Source organism: Danio rerio, chromosome 9, assembly GCF_052040795.2.
Source record: "Danio rerio strain M-AB ecotype USA chromosome 9, GRCz13ab, whole genome shotgun sequence".
Lineage (NCBI taxonomy): Eukaryota > Metazoa > Chordata > Actinopteri > Cypriniformes > Danionidae > Danio > Danio rerio.
The window spans coordinates 4,509,885-4,527,501 of record NC_141029.1 but is presented as its reverse complement, the minus strand read 5'-3'; the positions used below and the strand labels follow the sequence as shown (position 1 = coordinate 4,527,501).

General features: G+C 37.5%; 1 protein-coding gene across 9 annotated transcripts in view; it reads right to left on the bottom strand.

Moving 5' to 3' along the window:
- kalrna (kalirin RhoGEF kinase a) overlaps positions 1-17,617 on the bottom strand; it is a 273,541-nt gene that overhangs the window by 114,061 nt on the left and 141,863 nt on the right. For all 9 annotated transcript variants that reach the window (XR_015499039.1, XR_015499040.1, XR_015499041.1 and 6 more), the window contains exons 12-16: positions 15,826-15,995; positions 13,213-13,387; positions 11,860-12,055; positions 8,003-8,169; positions 1,842-1,961 (exon numbers count right to left, since the gene is read on the bottom strand). Coding sequence is in view for 6 of the 9 variants with exons in the window: in XM_087267317.1 (XP_087123443.1) it covers positions 1,842-1,961; positions 8,003-8,169; positions 11,860-12,055; positions 13,213-13,387; positions 15,826-15,995 (828 nt within the window). In the remaining 3 variants the exon portion in view is untranslated. The remainder of the gene's footprint in view (positions 1-1,841; positions 1,962-8,002; positions 8,170-11,859; positions 12,056-13,212; positions 13,388-15,825; positions 15,996-17,617) is intronic.

Below are 17,617 nucleotides of genomic sequence, written 5' to 3'. Positions count from 1 at the left end.
GCAAAAGCAGAACATTCTACTTAAGCCTTCACTTGTTGCAAACCTTTAAGTTTCTTTCTTCTGTATTAGCAAAATGTTAGAAACCAGCAATCGTTGACTTCCATTCATGCTTAGTCCCTTTATTAATCCGGGGTCGCCACAGCGGAATGAACCGCCAACTTATCCAGCAAGTTTTTACACAGCGGGTGCCCTTCCAGCCGCAACCCATCATCACACACTCATACACTACGGACAATTTAACCTTCTTGCTGTGGCGACCCTAGATTAATAAAGGGACTAAGCCGACAAGAAAATGAATGAATGAACGAATATATCTTTTTTTTTCAAAAATTACAGTAAAATGACTATAAAATGTGGTGTTTTCTACAGTTAACACAAACAAAACCTCTTAAAAGCAAGTTATACTTGGATTTTTTTAATGCTTTTTTATATATACACTCAACACTCCCTGAGCAAGTTATAGCTAATTGCAATGTAATTCTGAAGCATTTTTCTGTGAAAAACAAAACAGGTGCAATTATTTTGTTTTATTTTTCAAATTTATTTCAGCAGTCAGCATTAAGTCATTTGTTATTTTAACAAGGAAACTTAACATTTAATTTATATCAGTTCAAATCCCAATTCTATATTTATTTTTGTCTAAAAACTGATGAATATTCCAGAACTACAAAAAGTATGACTACAAAATGTGATTTTTTTTACAGTTAAAGGGAACCTATTTTACCCCTTTTACAAGGACTTTGGTGTCTCCAGAACGTTTCTGTAAAGTTTCAGCCATAAAGACCCATCAGATCATTTATTACAACCTCTAGAATATGCCCATTTTGGTGTCTGAATTCAGTGTAGCTGTTTTTGAAGCCTGTGGGTTTAAATGCAAATGAGTTGCTTCTCCCTGCCCACTGTTCCAACGTGCGTGTCTGTTTTTCCTGTGTTATGTCATATAAACAGCAGTCGGTGACAGATACAGACACAGAGGAAGCAGAAATACAGCTCATTAGTCAAAAATACCCAGTAAGTTTCTTTCATGTATTTGTGGTCTAATTTGAGTCACACACAAATGCGCACACACACACACACACACACACACATGCACGCACACCACACACACACACACACACGTATGAGCGTTAACTGACACAATGCAGATGTGGTTACTATAGTGATTAAGAATTACATAGCAATTTTACTGTCTTTATTACAAACATGCTCAGTTTTAAAAATATTTTCAACTTATAAAACTTATAATCTCAGTTTATTTGCAAAAAGAATGTTCTGTGGACATGTGTATACATGTTATTATACACCTGTCAATCATTCAGTGGGCAGGGAAAAACCACACTCCTATGTCTTATTGCGGTGGGCCTCAAAATCACTGGGAAATCACATTTTAATGTCAGGAAATTAAAAAAAGAGAGACTTATTGTCTTTATATCACTCCAATATGACTATAGTATCACACTATACCATCACACACATCTGTCCAAACACCTTACAAAAGATGATTTACATCATAGGTGCCCTTTAGTGCAAATAAAAACCTCTTGAAGGTTGATTTCTTTTCTTGATAAAGTTATGCTCGCATGTTTCATGCTTCCAACATAAATTTTGTCTACAGCCAACATTGCCTGAGCAATTTATTTCAATCATGTTTTGAGCTGTTTTATTTTTGCCAGTGAGAAACATGTGTATATTATTTATTAAAAAGAGAAGAGAAAGTGATTCATCCATGTAAAGGTCTACAGGACTACACACTGTTTTTATAGATGCCTGCTATATACGTACAATTTTGTGCAAAGACAGTGAAAGAGCCTCTGTGTGTGTGTGTGTGTATGTGTGTTTACCTCTATGGCCAGCTGGAACTGTTCATGTTCTCTCTGTAGTTGTTCGGCCTCTGACAGTGAACTTGCATTCACCATACTGGCATCCAACATAGATTCACCATTACGAATCCACCCCAGAACCTAAACAACGCATAACGCAACAAAAGCAACGTTAGCACTGTAACACAACATCTTATTCTGAACGCCATCTGAAAAAAGAACCTAGGACAAAAAAAGTAAACAATATACTTAAAGGGACAGTTCACCAAAAAATGACAATTCTGTCATCATTTACTTGTCTTTTACTTGTTTCATGTTTATCTACGAATCTATTCCTTGGCAGTTTGTGGGTCCTTCACCGGGCCTTTTCCCCTTAGCAAAGAAACTTTCCAAAGACGTCTGTTTCTTACTCATTTTGCTGCTTGTGGGTTAAATTTGGGCGCTCAAGTGACCAAGATGTAACCAAGAGAATACGGTCATTTTTTAAAATAAAAGAATTTTCGTTCAGACTTAGATAAAAGAGGTTGAGGATATATAGTAGCTATATTTCCAATAAATCAATAAAAGGGTTGGTTATAATTATGTATAATGTATATATAATGTATATATAATTGTATATAATGTAGTGAATCATCTGATTTTCATTGAGCAGGTGTAATATTCATTAATATTAATTAATATTCACTAAGTTACCGATGTTTGGGGTGGAGTGATAACTTGGTCACATCATCATTAACCTGCGAGCTTCATTTTGCTCATGGGGCTGCGAGAAAATAAATAAAAAGAGCGGGGCTACGGCAAAATAATGAATAAAAATAGTGAGGTTATGGTCAAATAAATAAATAAATGAAAAAAGTGTAACTGCTGAGAGTGCAAGCAGCTAGGGACACCGGCCCTCGCGGCCAAAAAATGGACTGGCCCACCGGGAATTCTCCCGGTGATCCCGATTAGCCAATCCGGGCCTGCTTTTGGCACTACACTAATTAAATATGAGCAATATCACATTAATAGCACTGCGATATGACTGTATATCAGCCCTGGTGGGAGGCGTGCGTTGGCTTGAGGCACCAGACCGAGTGCCTTAGTGTCCCATCAGTGCCTATATACAGCCATATCACACTGCTACTCGTGTGATATTATGTTTATATAACAGTTTGACAGCATAATCGTGTATTAGTGATGTACAATACCACATATTCTCTACCCGATCCGATACCAGGTAAAATAAAGGCGAGTATCAGCGATACCGATCTGATACTGCCCAAAAATGACTGTTTGGGAAATTAAAGTAACAAGTAGTGAACTTAAAAGTGTCACTTTATAATGAATACGAGCCATGTTACGGGCTATTCTTGTTTATCGTTTATTGATGGAGAATTATCATGCAAAAAAAAGCCAACTTACATATTTTTTGACAGCATCTGAGCATGTATATCTTAAAACGCCTGCCTGAACATCTTAAAAAAACATATTCACACTTCTACATTTACTGACATGTTAATCCGGTTCTCATGAAAGTGTTTTGACCCTTTTTTTGTTGTTTTATCATTGTCACAAATAACCTAAGACTCCTAATACATCCACATCGCCACATTTTCTCCCTTTGTACCTGGATGGTGCCTGCCTGCTGCACCTAAGGACTCTGAAAGCGATGTCTGTCTCGCCCTAGCAGCACCTGTACCTCTCCTTTCCTCCTCGTCTGACCGCCTAGTCATGACGTTGTCATATTCTGTTTTGTGATTTATATGTCGATGTTTGGTTAGGTTTGTAGTATTACCACAGTAGCTCACTGTTTTGTTAAACGTCTCACGAACCGCATCGTTTGAGTTTATGGAAGTGAAGTAGCTCATAACTTCGCATGTGCCAGGCCAGCGGACTGAGTGGCTAGCTAGGGTGCGCTGCAGTTGTACAGTGCCATATTACGCATATGACTTTGCAGGCGGAAGAACAAGTAGTCCAACTAAAGTTGGCATTATTCAGAGAAACTAGGGTAATTGTGGTTGCTTTCCGCTGTATTTCTATTTCCAATAAAATACATATTTGCTCCAAATTATTGAAATATCAATATTTTGATAAGGTAATCGATTCTAAAAACCTGGTATCGGAGATATCGATATTTTAGTATTGATCCGCACATCACTATCGTATATATAAAAAAGAAAATCAAACACAGAGAGTTTCCAAAATCCTTATGTACGAGGAACTACTTTCTTCCACCATTCATTCACATCTGAAGCTGACGTCAAGCTGAACAACAGAAACTGCTGCTACTTCACAAACCTCACTTTAGAGCTAGTATTGGGATTGATTCTAATATGATTGATTCTCTTGTGCCATATCTAAAATGATGACCAAAGTAGGTGATTTTGCACATATTTGTCAGGGTTCTGCCACTCTGTCAGGTAAATTCTTGTTTTGGTGGCAGAATCCAGACACTAGTCATGTCTAATCCTGTCCTGTTGTGCACTGCTCAAGTTTTCTTGGGTCGAGCACTTGTTTCTGTCATTGTGTGTGTCTCCGTGTCTGCGTCCCTCAGACGCGCGCGCACTCTTGTACTCGTGTTTGTGTTTTCGTTTGTCTGCAGCGTTGTGTTTCATTCCCCGCGTCTCAGTCTTGTTGGTTTCGGTTTCGGTCGGCGCTGGGATGAAGCATGCACGCTGCGTGTGTGAGCGCACGGTGAGTGTTTTCATTCATCGTGTGCTCGTGTTATGCGTCTGTCAAAGCACGTGGCTCTGTGTTTACATTGTGGTCACGTGCTTTTGTCGTGTGCTTCAGTGTTGTGCTTGTCTCGTCATGAACATGCGGTTAATGAGTTCTCTCATTGGCTGCATGTTCTTGTCCTGTTTTATGTGAGCGCATGGCTTGTGTTGTCTCTCTGTGTCGCACGCTCTCCCGTGTATGGTCTAGTCCCACCCTCCTTGTTAACTCATTATTAGTTTGTCATGTTCACCTGTTTGTGTCAATTTACTTTTGCTTTAAAATCCCCTCATGTTTTCAGTCCTGTGCCAGTTTGTCGTCGATACTCCCTCTGTGTTCCTGTTCCAGTCGTGTCTTGCCAGCCCAGCCAAGTTTGTCTGTTTGTCTTATAGTTATGTTTTTTCCCCCCTCGGGATAGTTTGTTTTACCTTTTGGTTTTATTTGTACTTTATCATTAATAAAACCCTTATTTGTTGCAATTGAGTCCCCTTTTCCCCTCCCCCGACCGTGACAATATTTATGTTCATTAATAACTTCCCTTCACCTTGTCCCAACACAAATTGATTGTATGGAACCCAGCATTTGCTACAGTGTAGAAGTAAAAACCGTTACGATAAATACAGTGAAAATGATCTTGTTCTGATTGTAAATTACCGCAAAAGAGCTAATAATTTTGACAGTGACAGCTCAGATGAATTCTGATATTTGCAGTTAAATGCAGGACTCACTTGCTTAATATGCAATGGATATAGCTGTACAAATGACACCCAGGTGTTAAGAGATATCCTGAGCAGAATAGGCTGAATTCATGTCTCTTTATTAGTTGCATTTCTCTCTATTAGTGCTCATGTAGCTGCAGACACTTTAAGGCTGTCACTGGCGACAGCACTTTGGCCCTCACTTACGCTCTGAGTTAGATTAGCTCAGAGAGACAGTAAATCAGCCATCACAGCAGGCCATATTGATTATCAATCACAGGATCTAGCAGCGAGCGCCACATGAGACTCTGCGTCAGCTTGAGACTGTGATTTCGGGAGAAAGAAAACACTCTTGTTTCAGAAGAGTAAACTAAAGCAGCAAATATATATTATTTTACATACAGTTGAAGTCAGAGTTATTAGCCCCCCTGTACCTTACATTTCCCCCAATTTCTGTTTAATGGAAAGAAGATTTGTTCAGCACATTTCTAAACATGATAGTTTTATAACTCATTTCTAATAACTGACTTATTTTATTTGTGACAGTACATTTGACTAGACATTTTCAAGACACTACTATTCAGCTTAAAGTGACATTTAAAGGGTTAACTAGGATGATTAGGTAAGCTAGAGTAATTAGGACCTTAAAATTGTTTAAAAAAATTTTAAACTGCTTTTATTCTAGCTGATATAAAACAAATAAGACTTTCTCCAGAAGAAAAAAATAGGTCCCACTTTATATTAAATGGCCTTAACTAATATGTACTTACAAAGAAACTAATAGTTTGTTACAATGTACTTATTGTGTAAATACATGTATTTAAGGTGTACTTATGCTTGATTAAATACATGTATGTAATTACATCTGTAATTAACTTTTGTAATTACATTTGTAAATACACTATTGACCATCCCTTACACCTAAACCCACCCCTAAACCTATCCACACCACCAAACCTGTCCATAAACCAACCTCTATCCCAACTCAAAAGCACCACAAGTGTTCTCAAATACATTATAAACACAGTAAGTACATTGTATTTATTTTTTGATGTAAGTACATAGTAGTTAAGGACACTTAATATAAAGTGGGACCAAATAATATTATAGGAAATACTGTGAAAAGTTCCTTGCTCTGCTCAACATAATTTGGGAAATATTTGAAAAAAAGAAAAAGAAATTACATAAGGGCTAATCATTCTTCAACTATATATTGGTCAATTTATATTTTTTATTTATTTATTTATTTTATTTTATATAATTAGTTTGAACACAACATGCTTTTTTGAGTGTATGTGGGGTGAGTGAGACCCTCTAAAATGGAAATATACCTGATCTTTACCAGACACAGCAAAGTATAAAGAGCCAGAAAGTAATTCAAGTTAACTGTTAAAGTTAGACGATTTACTCTAACTATACACTGTAAAAATGCTGGGTTCCACACAATCCATTGTTGCTGGCACAACATAAAGGAATTAAGTTAACTTTTTTTGTTTTTACAAGTTTAAGTGGATTAAACAGGTAGGTTGTTCCCAAAAGTTTTTGAAATCATTTTTCTGAGTGTACATACACAAACAGAAGCAACAAAAAAGTCTGCAGTAGTACACTGCACACTGAGGGCTCTATTTTGACGGTCCATGTGCAGAGCGCAAAACGCAGGGCGCAAAAGCTTTCAGGGCGTGTCAGAACGCATTTTTGCTAATTTACGGACGGGAAAATCTGCTTTGCGCCGTGATGCATGGTTTAAAAGGGTTGAGTTTATTTTCTTAATGAGTTATAGGTGTGTTTTGAGAATAAACCAATTAGAGTCTCATCTCCCATTCCCTTTAAGAGCCAGCTGCGTCGCACCAAGAGCACATTCGCTATTTACAGGACGTAAAGTAAGTCTAAGTGGAAAAAAATGAGCATTTCACAAGCAAACAGTTAACAGTTTTTTTAACAGAAAACTGTTAAACAGAGCATCTACTGCGTGAGAATGAGAGATAATGGATCTACTTTCACTTTCGCTCTTGGACAGGGAAACCTTTACGAATAGACATTTCTAAATTCAGTTCTAATTTCCAGCAAACGAATAAATGAACAACAATAACGAAGCGTGCTCAAAAACCTGAGTTATATCCTAAAACACATGCTGTGCCCCATATGGTCTAAAACCTGACAGGTGGGCAAATCTAAGCTTGTTTTTAATAAAACAAATATAAATATGGATATAATAAATAATACTGCTAATAATGATAACATTATACAAAAGCAAATTGTTATGAATGAACTGAAAAAGCCTCCCGAGATGAAGAAGACATAAAAGCAGTGATTTTTCATATTTATGTAGGCTAGAAAATAATATGTTTTGTAATATTTTAATCCTTTATATTTATATCCTATATCTATTCTTATTATATCCTATATATATATCCTTAATATTATTTTTTTTTAATATGTAAAGATATTTGCCAATTGCTCTCTTGTGTGTATTAAGCAGTGTGTAAGCGAGGCGCAACTCTGCGCCGGAGTTTAGACCGGGTTTGTTTTGGTCTAATGAAAAATCCATTATAGTTTCTTGAAATAGCAACGCGCCAGCAATGCGCCTCAGAACGCCTTCCTTTTTACACCAGAACGCCTTTGGACGCACAAATGAGCGCTAATGCATTTGCTATTTAAACAGCGTATCACAACGCCTCAAAACTAGCAAAAGACTATTGCGCCACATTGCGCCACATTGCACCAGGTGTATGATAGGGCCCTATGTGTGTGATATCGATTTCATGTCTAAATGCAGTGTGTTTTTACCTGTTTAACCTCAGCCTGCAGGTGGCGGAGCTGCACACACTGCTCCAGGCGCTTCTGTGTGTGTTCGGCGCTCATGTCCAACTCGTGCTGTTTCTCATGAAGGAACTCCAGCAGCTCCTGAACTTGTGTTGCCAGATCCACCTCCTTCTCTCCGGTCAACTCAATACCTGCATATCACACACGCATTTCATTTACACACATCTTAGTGAGGATGTTACAGACTTGAGTTGTTTTTATATCAGGTTAATGATAGTGTTTCTGCATTTAACCTACCCCTTAACTCAAAACAGTAACAAATGCCAATCATGAGATACTAATAAGAGTTCTCGACGATTTGTAAGCCCTTTTAATTAGTGAGGAGCAGTGAAATGTCTTCACTAGTGTGTTGTTTTGATATGTCACTACAGTGAAAACCCTACTAAGTTGATCAAACCTATCTGATTGAGTAAACTCCTTCCCTCAGTTTAAGTGAGCAATGGGGTCTCCCGCAACGTACTTTTTTAAGTTTAATGAACTTGGTGGTTTTACAGAACGTACTTCAAATTTTAAGTTAACCTAACTTGACATTTGTATAATTCATTCATTCATTCATTCATTCATTCATTCATTCATTCATGCATTTTCCTCTGGCTTAGTCCCTTTATTCATCAAGGGTTAACCACAGCAGAATGAACCGCCAACTTATCCAGCATATGTTTTACACAGATACCTACGTAACATGTAGAGTTCAAAATTATTTAGTGGTAATTTGACTATTTTTTTCATTATAAGTGGACATATGAGCCATAACAAGTATAGCTAAAACAGTACACAAACAAACACACTGCATTATTTGGTTGGCTTAGTGGTTAGCACTGTTGCATCACAGCAAGAAGGTCACTGGTTCGAGTCCCGGCTGGGCCAGTTGGCATTTCTGTGTGGAATTTGCTTTGTAAAACATATGCCGGAATAACTGGTGGTTCATATAGCTGTGGCGAACCCTGATAAATAACCGACTAAGCTGAAGAAAAAATGAAATAATCTATATTATTTGAAACAAACTCATCACCACTGGGTGGCAGTATGACTGTACTTTAAACCCTTAGCACCCATCTCTCCTCATCATAACTTTAACCAAAAGTAATGTTTAAGTGAAAGATAACTAATGGTCAGCAAAATAATCCCCAACAATGTGTGGACTGATAGAGAGGTGTTAGGATAACCAGGGACAAATGTCAATAAAAGATTAGCCTGACTTTAAAAAATGACAAAAGAAACAATTAGATTAAATAATGAACTATAAATTATGAAACGCAAAGTCAAAGCTTGATGTGTAAAATCATATTAGGGGAAAAATGTAAATGGTTATTTTGGATCATTTTAATATTAGAACAATACAAAAAAGCTAATATAACTAATAATAAATAAATAACTAATTTAAGGAATTATAATATAAATATAAATAAAATATGTATCATTTGAAATATGACTGTTCTAGTTTTATTAGTTTTTTAGTTTTATAAGTTTTAGTACAATTTAGTAAAAGTCATACAAGTACTTTTTAGTACAAATTCGGCATGAAATTAAAATGTAATTGTTATTTTTATTTGTATGTAGTAGTGTTTTTTATTAATAATGTGAAATAGTCAACATTTGAAGTGGATTATCACCTTTCATCAATGTTAAAATACTCAACAAAACCCATTCTTGTCCTAGGACAACTTTTAAAAACGTTATTGATTCACATGTTGACGACTATATCTGTACTAAATTAATTTGACCTCAGATTCATTCATTCATTCATTTTCCTTTGGATTAGCCTCTGTTTTAGAGGTCTCCACAGTGGAATGAACTGCCAACTATTCCAGCATATGTTAACCTATCCTCCCTAGTTTACCTAGTTAACCTAGTTAAGCCTTTAAATGTCACTTTAGGCTGTGTAAAAGTGTCTTGAAAAATATCTTGTCAAATATTATTTACTGTCATCATGGCAAAGATAAAATGAATCTTATTATAAATGAGTTATTAAACTGTTATGTTTAGAAATGTGCTGAGAAAAATTGGGGGAAAAAATAAACAGGGGGGCTAATAATTCAGGGAGGCTAATAATTCTCACTTCAACTGTATGTGCATCACGATAGAGGAAAAAAGGACAATCTTAATCTCTGTTTCATGGTGACTTTAAATCAATGGAGTGTGAGAGATTGTCACAGTAATGTCTGGAGCAGATGGTGTCCAAAACCCAAAAACAAGATAGTGTCCTCAGCCAAGACCCATATGTGTGAGAGAGAGGGGGGTGAGAGTTGGGTCAGCAGTTTGAGAAGAGGAAATCTGTTTCCAGTGTTAAAAATATCTGTGAGACACTGAATTGGACGCTCACACATTATAGAGATTATGTATTATAGAGGGGAGCTATTATTCAAAAATCAGGTTTATAAGTGGTTTAAGCACATCTGTGTGACAACAGTGTGTGAATATAGACCTTTTTCATGGCTGCTGCATGGAGGGCGCCATAGCGACCAGCGTCTTCCGGTAGAATGCCATAAACTTCCGTTCACAGCGTGTACAACTGGTAATTTGCGCTCTGAAAATGGGTTTTAATAACGTTTTTAATGGATAACAGAGTGTTTTTGTGACACGCAACTTAGAAATGTGTCTGTTAAAGCCGTTATAATCTGTCACATGTGGGTCAAGCGCGTCAGAAAAACGAGAAAAACATTCTCCTAGTTCACGTGTCTGCCGTCAGAAATACAGTGTGTGTGTGCGTTCCCGGCCTGTCAGCTGTTAGCTCAGCGGCTCTTTAACACACACACACACACGCACACACACACAGAGAGAGAGAGAGCAAACCAGAGTACTGGCATGAAACTTAACAGGTATGAAAGTCGTGCAATTTACAAAAATGAGCAATAAAAGTCTGTTATTGATCCTCTGCTGGCTGATTTGCTGTTCATTCTAATCGCGAGCCGTTTGAGTTTTATTTCATGTGTTGTTTTTACAACGGTTTGTGTTTTTCTGTCATTTCGTAATGACACTAGCCTATATTTTCACTTTGTCACAGTTATTAAATCAGTGTGTCAGTGGCACAGTACAGGCTACGTGTGTGTGTCAAACATTTTGGTGAACTACATTTGTTTGGGCTGGTTATATATTTGAAATAAAGAAAAAACGTTGACTTTAGCGATGACGAGGCTTCATTTAAACTGCAGAAGATGCCGTCTGACAGCGAGAGGAAAACGCCTCACAGCAGCTGTTTTCCATCCCATTAGACCGCATTTCTTTAAATGATCAGTCCAGGAGATGATGCTGATGGACAACAGTATTAGTTCAAAGAGGATAAAAGCAGGTAAAATAGATTAAAACTATCATTTCAAAGCTGTCCAAATGTGACTGTTTACACGCATCAGCTGCCGACCGGAAGTTCTTCGCATTCTCCTTGCGCATACACGCAAAGCATCATGGGTCATTTTGCGTTCCAAGAAAAAGGTCTATAACCAGCATCTAACAGTACAAAGAAATGAATTGAACTTTTTATAATCACACTTGATAAAAACAGTCTGCAGAAACACCATTTATTGTCATTCTCCATTTGAATGTGTCATCAGAGGGGAAAAGCCCCTCCCATTAGTGACAATATTAGCATGATATTCTCTCCCATATTAGCATAAAGAGCCCTGAGGGATAAGCAGCCGTCTGTCAATGGAGTTTTCACACTGTATAAGATAATAAATGTAAAAGTTTTAGCTCTTGCACTACACATCACCGAGATGTACAGTTACAATGTTTGATAGGTGTGTATCAGGGTTCAAGTCAGGCTATGTCGAAGTTAATGTGCATTTGATGCGGAAGTATAAATCAGTCTTTACTCTTTCTCTCACCTGAAGCTTGGACTTCCATGATGTACTGATGCAGGTCCTGACCCTGCTGCATAACTTCGTAGGTCATGTTAGTCATGGCCAGTTTCCTCTCTGCGTGCCGCTGGAGTCTCTGCTCAGCCAGACTGGGTTCTTCTCCAGTATACTCATTCATTTGACGAACCAAGTCTTCATTCCACGCATCTAACTCTGCCGTTACCTGGATTGCACAAAAGACACCCAAGTGTTTTCAGATATCAAAGGGACAAACATTTCTCAACACAGACAATGTTGTTGTGAAAAAAACTCAGATTATTCTGTTTTATAAATGTACTGTTGAATGTCCTGACAATGACTAATGATAAATTAAAATTCACTTTAGTCATTTCTATTAAAACTTGTAAATAAAAAAATTATTTAAATGTGAAATCGAGACTCGTCAGACCAGGCAATGCTTATCTAATCTTCTATTTCCCAGTTTTAATGCGAATCATAGCCTCAGTTTACTGTTCTTAGCTGACAGGAGTGGTTCTGCTGCTGTAGCCCATCCGCCTCAAGGTTGGACATGTTGTGTGTTCAGAGACGCTCTTCTGCAGACTTCGGTTGTAACGAGTGCTTATTTGAGTTACTGTTGCCTTTCTATCCAGTCTTAACCAGTCTGGCCATTCTCCTCTGAAATCAGCAAGACATTTGCGCCCCCAGAACTGCCGCTCACTGGATATTTTCTCTTTTTTTTTCTCTGTAAAAAAACATTCTCTGTAAACCCTAGAGATGGTTGTGCGTGAAAATCCCAATAGATCAGCAGTTTCTGAAATACTCTGACCAGCCCGTCTGGTACATGCCACATTCAAAGTCACTTAAATCACCTTTCATCCCCATTCTGATGCTCACTTTCAACTGCAGCAGATCATCTTGACCATGACTATGCCTAAATGCATTGAGTTGATGCAGCTGATTAGAAATTTGCATTAACGAGCAGTTGGACACCTAATACAATTACCTGTGAGTGTATTGTAGAACATTATTAAAGGGATAATTCACTAGTCACATCCTTTATTGACCTGTCACCTATCATAAACCTGTTTGAGTTGAGCTCCATACTGTTAAACACAAAAACACAAACACACACAAAAAATAAATAAATAAATACAATTTTAAAAAGTACATATAATACAGGTACTTTGTGTTCAACAGAATCTGTTTGATCAGATTTTGAATCACTAAAGGATGAGTAAACGGTGAGTATATTTTCATTTGTGGATGGATTATCCCTGTCTTCTAACATCAAGTGCACGAGCTAAGCTCGTTTAAAAGATGAAAAGATAATACATGCTGCTGTGAATCTTATTAAAATCAAGCATACATATGCGCTTTTACCTCAATGGTGTACTGCTCAAAGATGCGCAGTTGCAGGAAGATGTCGAGTTTGATCTTTCTCTCATGGAAGAGTTCCTCCATGTGGCCCTGCGCCTCCTCTAGCTGCTGCAGGACGCCCTCAATGTGAGCGATGGAGCTGGTGTGGGGCATCTTATTACTGCTCATTGCTGAATCTCTGTGAAACACACAACTAATGCGTTAAGAGGAAAGCTTATTCCACATCCGTTACAAAATGCAAATATATAACATTCTAAATTTCCTCAAAAATATTATGAATCGTTCCACAGTTCAAAATCTGAAAATGTGTTTACACTACTGCAATTAGCCTTCTGTTGTAGAATTCTTTCTGTCTTTTTTAGATAATATTCCTTACATTTACCACATAGCATTCAGGGCTCAGGGCGCAGGTGCACTTTTGCTGTTTTAAGGGTGGGAAAAACGGTCTGCGGAACAGGCGCATAGTCTTTTGGGGGTTTTTCTTGTTCTCAGAAATATTATGAAGGAAAATGTGTTTAATTAATTTAGCATGCTGTTTTAAAACTCTTTCTTTCATTTTTTTATAATAATTCTTACATTTAACACATAGCATTTGACGCAGGTGCACTTTTGCTGTTTTAAGGGTGGGAAAAACAGTCTGCGGAACAAGCGCATAATCTTTGAGGGGTTGTCCTTGTTCTCAAAAATATTCTGAAAGAAAATGTGTTTAATTAATTTAGCCTGCTGTTATAAAACTCTTTCTTTCTTTTTTAATATTAATTCTTTCATTTAACACATAGCATCTGACGCAGGTGCATTTTTACTGTTTTAAGGGTGGGAAAAACGGTCTGCGGAACAGGCGCATAGTCTTTGAGGGGTTTACCTAGTTCTCAAAAATATTCTAAAGGAAAATGTGTTTAATTAATTTAGCTTGCTGTTTTAAAACTCTTTATTTCTTTTTTTAATATAAATTTTTACATTTAACACATAGCATTTGACGCAGGTGCACTTTTGCTGTTTTAAGGGTGGGAAAAACGGTCTGCGGAATAGGCGCATAGTCTTTGAGGGGTTGTCCTGGTTCTCAAAATTATTCTGAAGGAAAATGTGTTTAATTAATTTAGCTTGCTGTTTTAAAACTCCTTCTTTCATTGTTTTATATTAATTCTTACATTTAACACATAGCATTTGACGCAGGTGCATTTTTGCTGTTTTAGGGTGGGAAAAACAGTCTGCAGAACAGGTGCATAGTCTTAAAGGGTTGTCCTTATTCTCTGAATGAGTTATGGGTGTGTTTTGGGTGTAATGTGCATTAAATCAGTCTTATCTCCTATTTTTTTAAGACAAAGTTGTGGTCGCACAATGGTGGTTTTGCTATTTACATAACGAGGTTAAAGTATGCAAGCAGACCATCTACAGAACTAGCTGGATTCCACCAAAGTGGTGAAGATGCATAGGAGAAAATGGTATTTCTATATTGATGTAGACTATACAAATCTTTTACATTTAAATCCTTAAATTTTTTTGCACAGGCGACGCAGTGGCTGGATCAGTTGGTGTTTCTGTGTGGAGTTTGCATGTTCTCCCTGCGTTTGCATGGGTTCCCTCTGGTTTCCCGCAACGTTCAAACACATGCGGTGCAGGTGAATTGGGTAGGCTAAATTGTCAGTAGTGTATGAGTGTGAATGAGTGTGTATGGATGTTTCCCAGAGATGGGTTGCAGGTGGAAGGGTATCCACTGCGTAAAACAAATGCTGGATAAGTTGGTGGTTCATTCCGCTATGGTGACCCCAGATTAATAGAGACTAAGCCGAAAAGAAAATGAATGAATTTTTGCACATTCATAGGTTTTTGCATATCTTGTGTGTGTAATAAGCAACATATATACATATTTTAGATCCACCTATTGCTTAAACAGTCTTTTAAATAACAAATAAACACCATGCGCCATTGACTTTAGACCAGCTTTTAGCGTTTTCAGATTGTTGAGAACAGCTATTTTGGGATAGTTTGTGGTGTGGTCTTATTGACTTCTTCACTTCACTACTCCTAACTCCACTGATTAGGAGCTAGTTTTAGTGCTAAAATACTTTGTGAAATACGTTAAATTTAAGCCCGAGATTTTAAGGCATGCTAGGAGGTACTTTTAGCCTTAAGATGCTTTCTAAATACAGACCCTGGTTCTTAATACTGAATGTAAATTCCTCAAGCTTCAGCGGCAATAACATTCAAACATTTGAGTGGGGTGATTTGTTTAATTGTAAGTTATTATACATTATATTGTGGAAAATATGTAAATAATTGTAATGCAGCATTTTTAAGACTCTGAGGTATGTAAATCTAATGAGTAGAACTGAGTACTTGTTTATGCAGTACATGAGGAATGAAATTGTATAATGATATGGGTCTGACCTAGTTGTACTCTATTGAGGAGGTTTTCGAGGACATGACCTGTCCTTGTAATTAAAAATGCTTAAAAATGACACTAAATGGGGTTTTTTCAAAATTTGCCAAAAGTTTCTTGTGAGGGTTGGGTTTAGGGGTAGAAGTGGGTTAAGGCCATATAATACGTGTTTTTTTTACATATAAAAGTCCTTGTAAACCACCAATACCAACATGTGTGTGTGTGTGTTTTTTTACCGGAGTTGTTGCATAAGATCTTCTCCCTCTTTAATGACATTGAGTGTTGCCTCCAGCGTGGCCGTCTGCTGCTGCTGAAACTGTTTTATCAGCTCCTGAACTGAATCGACTGAGTCAGAACAAACTTCCTCCAGCAGCTCTTTCTGCAGGTCCTCCATCCACGTCCACAACTAAAACACATTTAGAAACATACACACCAATTAGACATTATTGGTACCTTATTAAGTTTTACTAAATGTGACCCATATAACACGCACAGTAACACACTTACTTTCCAAAGACCTAAAAAAGTTTCACAACTTTTCTGAAGACCAGGAAATGGAGTGACCTGCAGCTTTTAACTCCCATTTAACAAGAATCTGTCCTGAATCTAATATTAGGAAGCAGCCACACTCTCATTTCTCACGCTGCTTCCATTTTTAACATTTCAGTGTAAAAGATTAAAGAGTACTGAGCCAGACACTGCAGTAAAACCTTGAACACAATGTTATTAGAGCAGTTATTAGAACAGTAACGTTACACTGAGATCAAATGTATTTCATTGTTTATTTCGTAACAGAAAGTCGTAATGGAATTTAAATAAGTGAATCAGGCTTCAGTTGGGTTGCAAAACTTTACTGTAACAAATTTTTCAGATCATGGTGATGTTTTAACTGACTGAAATTACTATTGCTGAATACATAATTTTGAGTCCTAACATCTGCGTTGAATATCTGAACTTCCCATCACTACTGTGTATCTAACCTCAGAAGCAGCCTTGCACACATGGGCTGCTATATTTGAATTTGAGGATGGGTAGATGGTAGGAGGAATACATGTTTCAGAAAATGTATGGCTGAGTTTTTATTATGCAATAATTATGCAGTTGATTTTGAATCTGGCACCTAACAAATATCCTTATTTAAAAAAAAATAAGCTAAACTAAAACTAAATAGATTCCCCTGCTGAAAAATACAGCTTAAACCAGCGTAGGCTGGTTGGCTGGTTTTAGCTGGTTGACCAGCCTGGTTTTAGAGGGGTTTTAGCCATTTCCAGGCTGGTTTCCATTTATTTCCAGCCTGGTCTTAGCTGGTCAGGCTGGAAAATGACCAGCTAAATCCAGCTAAAGCCAGCTTGACCAGCCTGGTTTAAGCTGGACATAGCTGGTTTTGGCTTGGCTCCCAGCTTGGCTAGGCTGGTCAAGCTGGTTTTAGCTGGTCATCTTCCAACCAGACCAGCTAAGACCAGGCTGGAAATGGCTGGAAACTAGCCTGGAAATGGCCAAAACCCCTCTAAAACCAGCCTGGTTGACCAGCTAAAACCAGCCAACTAGCCTAGGCTGGTTTAAACTGGATTTTTCAGTAGGGTCAAAATATATAATAATAAAATTCAAACTAACTGAATTTAAAAACAAAAAGTCAAAACAAAATAGAAACCAACACTAATGAAAAATCCAAAACTATTATAAGCTTGGACCGTGTGAACTCACACCTCAGCCAGATGCAGACAGAGGCTGTTATGATAAATAGCGCTTTTCCAAATCTCCAGTGTGGATGCTGGTCCTGTTTAGCTCTAACATGTTGCAGGCACAGAGGAGCTCTACAGGAGGACGTGATATTCATGATAGATGATTCCCATTACGGTGGTTTGACACACACTCAGGAATATTATTCATATTAATCATACGCTAGAGATCTGAACAGCAACACACACGGCAAGTTTTACAATACAGGAAATAACCCGCAGCTGGCAAAAAGCTACACAGAATGGATATATTAAACCAAACCACACAGCATAAACAGATTTACAGAAA